Consider the following 10,251-nt stretch of genomic DNA (forward strand, 5'->3'; position numbering starts at 1 on the left):
AAAGTGGCTTTAGCAGCAGAGACAGAGGAGGAAAATGTAGAGAGGAGGGAGTGAAAGGATGCCAGGTCCGCAGGGAGGCGAGTTTTCCTCCATTTCCGCTCGGCTGCCCGGAGCCCTGTTCTGTGAGCTCGCAGTGAGTCATCGAGCCACGGAGCGGGAGGGGAGGACCGAGCCGGCCTGGAGGATAGGGGACATAGAGAGTCAAAGGATGCAGAGAGGGAGGAGAGGAGGGTTGAGGAGGCAGAATCAGGAGATAGGTTGGAGAAGGTTTGAGCAGAGGGAAGAGATGATAGGATGGAAGAGGAGAGAGTAGCGGGGGAGAGAGAGCGAAGGTTGGGACGGCGCGATACCATCCGAGTAGGGGCAGTGTGGGAGGTGTTGGATGAGAGCGAGAGGGAAAAGGATACAAGGTAGTGGTCGGAGACTTGGAGAGGAGTTGCAGTGAGGTTAGTGGAAGTACAGCATCTAGTAAAGATGAGGTCGAGCGTATTGCCTGCCTTGTGAGTAGGGGGGAAGGTGAGAGGGTGAGGTCAAAAGAGGAGAGGAGTGGAAAGAAGGAGGCAGAGAGGAATGAGTCAAAGGTAGACGTGGGGAGGTTAAAGTCGCCAAGAACTGTGAGAGGTGAGCCGTCCTCAGGAAAGGAGCTTATCAAGGCATCAAGCTCATTGATGAACTCTCCGAGGGAACCTGGAGGGCGATAAATGATAAGGATGTTAAGCTTGAAAGGGCTGGTAACTGTGACAGCATGGAATTCAAAGGAGGCGATAGACAGATGGGTAAGGGGAGAAAGAGAGAATGAACACTTGGGAGAGATGAGGATCCCGGTGCCACCACCACGCTGACCAGAAGCTCTCGGGGTGTGCGAGAACACGTGGGCGGACGAAGAGAGAGCAGTAGGAGTAGCAGTGTTGTCTGTGGTGATCCATGTTTCCGTCAGTGCCAAGAAGTCGAGGGACTGGAGGGAGGCATAGGCTGAGATGAACTCTGCCTTGTTGGCCGCAGATCGGCAGTTCCAGAGGCTACCGGAGACCTGGAACTCCACGTGGGTCGTGCGCGCTGGGACCACCAGATTAGGGTGGCCGCGGCCACGCGGTGTGGGGCGTTTGTATGGTCTGTGCAGAGAGGAGAGAACAGGGATAGACAGACACATAGTTGACAGGCTACAGAAGAGGCTACGCTAATGCAAAGGAGATTGGAATGACAAGTGGACTACACGTCTCGAATGTTCAGAAAGTTAAGCTTACGTAGCAAGAATCTTATTGACTAAAATGATTAAAATGATACAGTACTGCTGAAGTAGGCTAGCTGGCAGTGGGTGCGTTGTTGACACTACACTAATCAAGTCGTTCCGTTGAGTGTAATAGTTTCGACAGTGCTGCTATTCGGGGGCTAGCTGGCTAGCTAGTAGTGTTGTTTACAAAGACGGCTATGTAGCTAGCTATGTAGCTAGCTACGATCAAACAAATCAAGCCGTTATACTGTAATGAAATAAATGAAAATGTGATACTACCTGTGAATGCGACCGGGTTGTTGAGTCTATTCAGAAGACGTTGGCTAGCTGTTGGCTAGCTGTCGGCTAGCTGTTGGCTAGCTAGCAGAGTCTCCTACGTTAAGGACGACAAATAGCTGGCTAGCTAACCTCGGTAAATTAAGATAATCACTCTAAGACTACACACTCTAAACTACACAATTATCTTGGATACGAAGACAGCAAAGACAGCTATGTAGCTAGCTAACACTACACTACTCAAGTCGTTCAGTTGAGTGCAATAGTTTCTCCAGTGCAGCTAATCAGTGGACATTAGCTAGCTGGCTAGTGAAGACTACGTTAGGACGGCGAAATACGAAATATCTTTGAAAATATCTTTGATACAAAGACGGCTATGTAGCTAGCTAAGAAGAAATTTCTAAGATTTAGACAAATCAAACCGTTGTGCTATAATGAAATGTAATGAAATGTAATGAAAAAGTTATACTACCTGTGGAGCGATGTGTCGATGCGACCGCTCGCTCCAACCCACACACATGAATAATGTCTAATTCTTTACTAAAGCAGTAATTACTCAAATATAACATTTTCTAGTTGAATTTACCACTTACAACTATAAAATAACCATTTATAGCATAACACAATTAAACTGACATAAACCAAAACCTAAAAACATTTAGTTTTGCTACATATATATTTTTTGCTGACTGGATCGAGCCGGTTGGTCTCATTTGAGAGTGATCCAGAAATATAGCATTTTGCAAAAAAAATATTACTATTTGTCTCTCTGAAATTAAACCATCAAGTGATAGATTTAGTAACATTGAACAACCCCATGCCATGACGAGATAGTGAAAAAACACACCAATCTCGTTCATAATTTTACGAACAATTCTGATAATTGATATATATCGTTTTGGAATGAAACTCTTGTTTCCCCATCTAACATCAGAGTAGATGAGAGATGTAATGTTTGTCTCTGTTTTGTTGAAGCCCAATCAAGCAGGAGAGACCAGCCTCCCCTGTTCCCAGCTGTGTGTCCATGAAGAGTGACTGGTCTATGAGTCAACCTTTACAGTTTAGAGAGGGAGACTTTTCTACTGAACCAAGGTAAGAAGAACTAATGGGTCATGATAGGTGAGTTAAACAACACTGTCTCTCTTCCGGGGCTGACAGAGATGGCCGCCTCGCTTCGCTTCACGTTCCTAGGAAACTATGCAGTATTTCGTTTTTTAAATGTTATTTCTTACATTGGTACCCCAGATAATCTTAGGTTTCATTACATACAGTCAGGATGAACTACTGACTATAAGAGCAACGTCAACTCACAATCATTATGACCAGGAATATGACTTTCCCGAAGCGGATCCTGTGTTCTGCCTTCCACCCAGGACAATGGATCAGATCCCAGCCGGCGACCCTAAACAACGTCGTCGTAAAAGGGGAAAACGAAGCGGTCTTCTGGTCAGACTCCGGAGACGGGCACATCGTGCACCACTCCCTAGCATACTTCTCTCCAATGTCCAGTCTCTTGACAACAAGGTTGATGAAATCCGAGCAAGGGTAGCTTTCCAGAGGGACATCAGAAACTGTAACGTTCTTTGCTTCACGGAAACATGGCTCACTAGAGAGACACTATCAGAGTCGTGCAGCCAGCTGGTTTCTCCACGCATCGCGCTGACAGAAACAAACATATTTCTGGTAAGAAGAGGGGTGGGGGCGTATGCCTAATGGTTAACGAGACGTGGTGTGATCACAACAACATACAGGAACTCAAGTCCTTCTGTTCACCTGACTTAGAATTCCTCACAATCAAATGTCGACTGCATTATCTACCAAGAGAATTCTCTTCGATTATATTCACAGCCATATATATTCCCCCCCAAGCAGACACATCGATGGCCCTGAACAAACTTTATTTGACTCTTTGCAAACTGGAAACCACATATCCTGAGGCTGCATTCATTGTAGCTGGGGATTTAACAAGGCTAATCTGAAAACAAGACTCCCTAAATTCTATCAGCATATCGATTGCACAACCAGGGCTGATAAAACCCTGGAACATTGTTATTCTAACTTCCGAGACCGACGCATATATGGCCATCTCCCACCCTCCTTTCGGAAAAGCTGACCACGACTCCATTTTGTTGATCCCTGCCTACAGACAGAGAATAAAACAAGAAGTTCCCGGGCTGAGATCTGTTCAACGCTGGTCCGACCAATCTGATTCCACACTCCAAGACTGCTTCCATCACGTGGACTGGGAAATGTTCCGCATTGCATCCAAAATTCACGAATACGTGGCCATGCACGCCTCCAACTCAATCATCAAGTGTGCAGACGACACTACAGTGGTAGGCTTGATTACTAACAACGACGAGACGGCCTACAGGGAGGAGGTGAGGGCCCTCTGAGTGTGGTGTCAGGAAAATAACCTCACACTCAACGTTAACAAAACAAAGGAGATGATTATGGACTTCAGGAATCAGCAGAGGGACAGTGGACAGTGGTAGAGAGGGAAGTAAGTTTTAAGGTCCTCGGCGTACACATCACAGACCAACTGAATTGGTCCACCCACACAGACAGCATTGTGAAGAAGGCGCAGCAGCTCCTCTTCAACCTCAGGAGGCTGAAGAAATTCGGCTTGTCACCAAAAGCACTCACAAACTTCTACAGATGCACAATCGAGAGCATCCTGTCGGGCTGTATCACCGCCTGATACGGCAACTGCTCCGCCCACAACCGTAAGGCTCTCCAAAGGGTAGTGAGGTCTGCACAACGCATCACCGGGGGCAATCTACCTGCCCTCCAGGACACCTACACCACCCGATGTTACAGGAAGGCCATGAAGATCATCAAGGACAACAACCACCCGAGCCACTGCCTGTTCACCCCGCTATCATCCAGAAGGCGAGGTCAGTACAGGTGCATCAATGCAGGGACCGAGAGACTGAAAAACAGCTTATATCTTAAGGCCATTATACTGTTAAACAGCCACCACTAACATTGAGTGGCTGCTGCCAACATACTGACTCAACTCCAGCCACTTTAATAATGGGAATTGATGGAAATTGACGTAAAAAATGTATCACTAGCCACTTTAAACAATGCCACGACGCCAGGACAGCGGAGTCAATCACCACCTTCCGGAGACACCTGAAACCCCACCTCTTTAAGGAATACCTAGGATAGGATAAGTAATCCCTCTCACCCCCCCCCCTTTAAGATTTAGATGCACTATTGTAAAGTGACTGTTCCACTGGATGTCATAAGGTGAATGCACCAATTTGTAAGTCGCTCTGGATAAGAGCGTCTGCTAAATGACTTAAATGTAAATGTAAATAATGTTTCCTCATCTCATATGTATATGTATATACTGTACTCAATATCATCTACTGCATCTTGCCATCTTTCTGTCATACATGTATCATTAGCCACTTTAAAATATGTCACTTATGTTTACAAATGTTTACGTGACAAATCAAATTTGATTTGATATGATTTTCCCCATTTTTGTTGTTGTTTTCTTAATCCATAGGCTCCTTTTGTCCATTTTCAAAGTCCTAAAACAGAATTAAACAAACACAACATTCCTTCCCTATGTGTGTGTCTCATGTTTTGTCCACAGAAATCAACAAAAGAGATCAGAGTCAGAGATTCTCAGTGGTCAGTCTTCCCAGAGTCATCAAACAGACCTGGACTCCATATTCAGTGTATGTGGTCCTGTTATGTACATTTGTTTTTGTTTACCTCAAGTAAAGTTGGTCTGTCCATCATTCATTAATGTATTAATGAGAAATAATATATTCTCTTTAACATATTTACTTAATACTTATTTACTTTATTTATTTCAGTTGCTTGAAGAGAATACTATGACATTCGTGACGAACGAGCTGAAGATGTTCAAGAGGATTCTTAGTCCAGAACTCACAGAAGGCTTTGAGAGTCAGAAGCAGGATAAGGAAGTGGTGGACGCTGAAGATGAGAAGCAGGAGAGCAGTGCCAGAGAGGGGGCTCTGAAGATCACACTGCACATCCTGAGGAAAATGAACCAGAAGGAGCTTGCTGACACACTGGAGAAATGTAAGATCTGTCTGTCTCATGTTGAATGCTGTTTTATAACATTTAAAAAGCTGTAGCTAAAGTACAGCTAAAGTAGCTGTGTAACTCAATGATATTGTAGCAGCCTTAACACAACACCTAGTGACCTCATCAAGTAGCAGCAGGGATGTGTTGTGGTGATTCATTTAGAGAGAGAGAACATTAATAATACCATCAATAATACCAATAATAATATAATCAGTCACACCAGTCTGTAATGCATTATGAAAACATTTACACATTTATACAGTCAGTTAAGATAATACATTATTATAATGTAAAACTTTATAACAGTCCTACAATACTGTAGACATTAAAACATACATAATATTAATATCCTCTGTGGTATTTCTTCATTCAGATGAGATTGCTGTGATGTGCCAACGTGAACTCAAATCTAATCTAAAGAAGAAGTGTCAATGTGTATTTGAGGGGATCGCTAAACAAGGAAACCCAACACTTCTCAATAAGATCTACACAGAGCTCTACATCACAGAGGGTGGAACAGGAGAGGTCAATAATGAACATGAGCTGAGACAGATTGAGACAACAACCAGGAAACAAGCAAGACCAGAGACTGCAATCAAATGTAACGACATCGTCAAACCCTTAACTGGACAAGACAAACCTATCAGAACTGTGCTGACAAAGGGAGTCGCTGGCATTGGAAAAACAGTCTCTGTGCAGAAGTTCATTCTGGACTGGGCTGAAGGAAAAGCAAATCAGGATGTCCAATTTATATTTTCATTCCCTTTTCGGGAGCTGAATTTGATGAAAGAGGACAAACGCACTTTCATTGAACTTCTCAATCACTTCTCAATGGAAACCAAACAATCAGGAATCTCCATCTACAACAAGTACAAAGTTCTGTTCATCTTTGATGGTCTGGATGAGTGCCGACTGCCCCTAGACTTCCAGAAGAACAAGATCTGTTGTGACGTCACAGAGTCAACCTCAGTGGATGTTCTGCTGACAAATCTCATCAAGGGAAATCTGCTTCCCTCTGCTCTCCTCTGGATAACTACCCGACCTGCAGCAGCCAATAAGATCCCTTCAGGGTGTGTTGACCAGGTAACAGAGGTACGAGGGTTCAATGACCCACAGAAGGAGGAGTACTTCAGGAAGAGATTCAGTGATGAGGACCTGGCCAGCAGAATCATCTCAAACATAAAGACATCAAGGAGCCTCCACATCATGTGCCACATTCCAGTCTTCTGTTGGATTTCTGCAATAGTCCTTGAACACATGTTGAAACATAAGAGAGAAGAGATGCCCAAGACTCTGACTGAGATGTACACACACCTTGTGGTGTTTCACACCAAACAGAAGAATGAAAAGTATCTTGGGAAAGAAGAAACAGTTCCACACTGGAATAAACAGAGCATTCTGTCACTGGGAAAACTGGCTTTTCAACAGCTTGTGAAAGGCAATCTGATTTTCTATGAAGAAGACCTGAAAGAGGCTGGCATTGATGTCAATGAAGCCTCAGTCTACTCAGGATTGTGCACACAGCTCTTTAAAGAGGAATGTGGGCTGTACCAGGACAAGGTGTACTGCTTTGTTCATCTGAGCATTCAGGAGTTTCTGGCTGCTGTATATGTGTTCCTCTCATTCATCAACAACAATGAGAATCTAATGGACAAACCGCAAACAAAGTCCAGGATCTTTTCTTCGCTGTTCAGAGACAAGCCTGAAGTTGCTTTCTATAAGAGTGCTGTGGATAAAGCCTTACAAAGTGAGACAGGAAACCTGGACCTTTTCCTCCGCTTCCTCCTGGGCCTCTCATTGGAGTCCAATCAGAAGCACTTACGAGGTCTACTGACAAAGACAAGAAGCAGCTCACAGAGCCATGAAGAAACAGTCAAGTACATCAAGGAGAAGATCAGGGAGAATCTCTCTCCAGAGAGGAGCATCAATCTGTTCCACTGTCTGAATGAACTGAAGGACCATTCTCTAGTGGAGGAGATCCAAAGCTACCTGAGATCAGGAAGTCTCTCAGAACCCAACCTGTCACCTGCACAGTGGTCAGCTCTGGTCTTTGTGTTGCTGACTTCAGAAAAGGAGCTGGATGTGTTTGACCTGAAGAAATACTCCAGATCAGAGGAAGGTCTTCTGAGGCTGCTGCCAGTGGTCAAAGCCTCCAGAGCTGCTCTGTGAGTAAATAAAATGACATATAAGAACTAATCATCAGGAAGAAATATTCAGTTTAGAGAAAAATATGTAATATAATATGGATATAATATTATATTGAATAACGTATTGAATCAATGCTTTTATGTTCACATTAGTATAACAATATGACCATACAATTCTAGGAGACAGAAGATGAATCTATATGTTGTTTGGAAGAATAAACCAAATGTATCTACCATTGTCCTACACTACTGGTGTTAAATTAACAGTGTGTTTGTGAAGTCATGATGATCTCTTTGTCAGGCTGTCAGGCTGTGGAGTCACAGAGGATGGCTGTGCTTCTCTGGTCTCAGCTCTGAGGTCAAACCCCTCACACCTGAGAGAGCTGGATCTGAGTAACAATGACCTGAAGGATTCAGGAGTGAAGCTGCTCTCTGCTGGACTGGGGAATCCCCACTGTAAACTGGAGACTCTGAGGTCAGTATTCCTGTAGTTGGTCAACAAGTGATAACTGTTCATCAGATCCACATGTGTTTACCAGACACACATAGTCCACACCATATGTGTTTGGACAGTGAAGCTTACAGTTTTAAATGTGGTGCTCTGCTCCAGCATTTTGGATTTGATTTGAGATGTTTGATGTTTCATACAGTACAGAATGTCAACTTTTATTTTTTTAAATGTAAAATATATTTAACTAGGTTATTAATATAATAATAGTAATAATAATAACCAAAGAATATCAGTGTGATTTTAATATGATTTGACTCTTTGCAGGCTGTCAGGCTGTGGAGTCACAGAGGAAGGCTGTGCTTCTCTGGTCTCAGCTCTGAGGTCAAACCCCTCACACCTCAGAGAGCTGGATCTGAGCTACAATCACCCAGGAGACTCAGGAGTCAGACTGCTCTCTGCTGGACTGGAGGATCCACACTGCAGACTGGAGAAACTCAAGTATGTAGAGGGTTTATGTCAATGTTCATATCAGACATGTTGGACTTATCAGGCTAGTTAAGACAAACATTCTGACCACCACTTGGGACAAAGGTATATGCTCTGTGTGTGTGTGTCCAGTGTGTGTGTGTCCTGTGTGTGTGTGTCCTGTGTGTGTCCATTGTGTTTGGCCATTGTGTGTGTCCTTTCAAACACACACTGGCATACTTTACACACGCACACACTGGACACACTGGCAAGACACACTCACTGAACACACACTTAACACACACTGGACACACTGGCAAGAAACACTCACTAAACACACACTTAACACTCACTGAACACACATAGGACACCAACAGGACACACACACACACACACACACACACACACACACACACACACACACACACACACACACACACACACACACACACACACACACACACACACACACACACACACACACACACACACACACACACACACACTGGACACAATATGTTGCTCATTACCTTCCACAGCAATAATCGTTTCACCACAGGGGTGTTGTGCTTAACTAACTAAATATTCTGTTAATTTCACATATCAATCACAATTAAAGGTTCATTTTCCTTTTTCATGTACATTCTACTTGTGAAATGAACAGTGTGTTTGTGAAGTCATGATGATCTCTTTGTCAGGCTGTCAGGCTGTCTAATCACAGAGGAAGGCTGTGCTTCTCTGGTCTCAGCTCTGAGGTCAAACCCCTCACACCTGAGAGAGCTGGATCTGAGTAACAATGACCTGAAGGATTCAGGAGTGAAGCTGCTCTCTGCTGGACTGGGGAATCACCACTGTAAACTGGAGACTCTGAGGTCAGTATTATCAGATATGAAAGCACTTTATGTATGTAGTTCTCCCATTTGAAAAAGTCGTAATTATTCAGTTATATTCACTTATAGTGTATTAAAGTAGTCATACGTTTAGTATTTGGTCCCATATTCCATGCCTGCAGTGATTACATCAAGCTTGTGGTTCTACTAACTTGTTGAATTAATTTGCAGTTTGTCTTGGTTGTGTTTTAGATGTTTTCCTCATAGAAACTGGATGGTGAATAATGTCCTGTCATTTTGGAGTCACTTCACTTGTATTGTCAGTAAGAATAGAATATGTTTCTGAACACTCCTACATTCATGTGGATGGTACCATGATTATGGATAATAATGAATGAATCGAGAATAATGATGAATGATGAAGTTACAGAGGTACAAAGATCAGACCCCCTCTGTTATTGGTAAGGGTGAGAGGTTAGCATGTTTTGTTGTAGTCTCTGTTATTGGTAATGGTGAGAGGTTAGCATGTTTTGTTGTAGTCTCTGTTATTGGTAATGGTGAGAGGTTAGTATGTGTTGTTGTAGTCTCTGTTATTGGTAATGGTGAGAGGTTAGCATGTTTTGTTGTAGTCTCTGTTATTGGTAATGGTGAGAGGTTAGCATGTTTTGTTGTAGCCTCTGTTATTGGTAATGGTGAGAGGTTAGCATGTTTTGTTGTAGTCTCTGTTATTGGTAATGGTGAGAGGTTAGTATGTTTTGTTGTATTCTCTGTTATTGGTAA

General features: G+C 43.4%; 1 protein-coding gene across 3 annotated transcripts; it reads left to right on the top strand.

The window, feature by feature from the left end:
- The first annotated feature begins 2,217 nt into the window (after positions 1-2,217).
- On the top strand, positions 2,218-9,580 carry LOC124029898 (NACHT, LRR and PYD domains-containing protein 3-like). 3 transcript variants are annotated; one of them, XM_046341452.1, is made up of 7 exons: positions 2,218-2,599; positions 5,118-5,202; positions 5,344-5,572; positions 5,952-7,743; positions 8,027-8,200; positions 8,501-8,674; positions 9,340-9,580. In XM_046341452.1, exons 1-7 carry the CDS (start codon positions 2,532-2,534, stop codon positions 9,563-9,565), a joined length of 2,748 nt encoding a protein of 915 aa, XP_046197408.1. In that variant the 5' UTR covers positions 2,218-2,531; the 3' UTR covers positions 9,566-9,580. The 3 variants fall into 3 exon arrangements, with proteins under 3 accessions (XP_046197408.1, XP_046197410.1, XP_046197409.1); XM_046341454.1 differs by lacking the exon at positions 8,027-8,200; XM_046341453.1 differs by lacking the exon at positions 8,501-8,674 and having other exon boundaries at positions 2,219-2,599.
- Positions 9,581-10,251: the final 671 nt, after the last annotated feature.

The sequence above is a fragment of the Oncorhynchus gorbuscha genome, unplaced genomic scaffold, assembly GCF_021184085.1.
Source record: "Oncorhynchus gorbuscha isolate QuinsamMale2020 ecotype Even-year unplaced genomic scaffold, OgorEven_v1.0 Un_scaffold_8099, whole genome shotgun sequence".
In the NCBI taxonomy this organism is placed as follows: domain Eukaryota; kingdom Metazoa; phylum Chordata; class Actinopteri; order Salmoniformes; family Salmonidae; genus Oncorhynchus; species Oncorhynchus gorbuscha.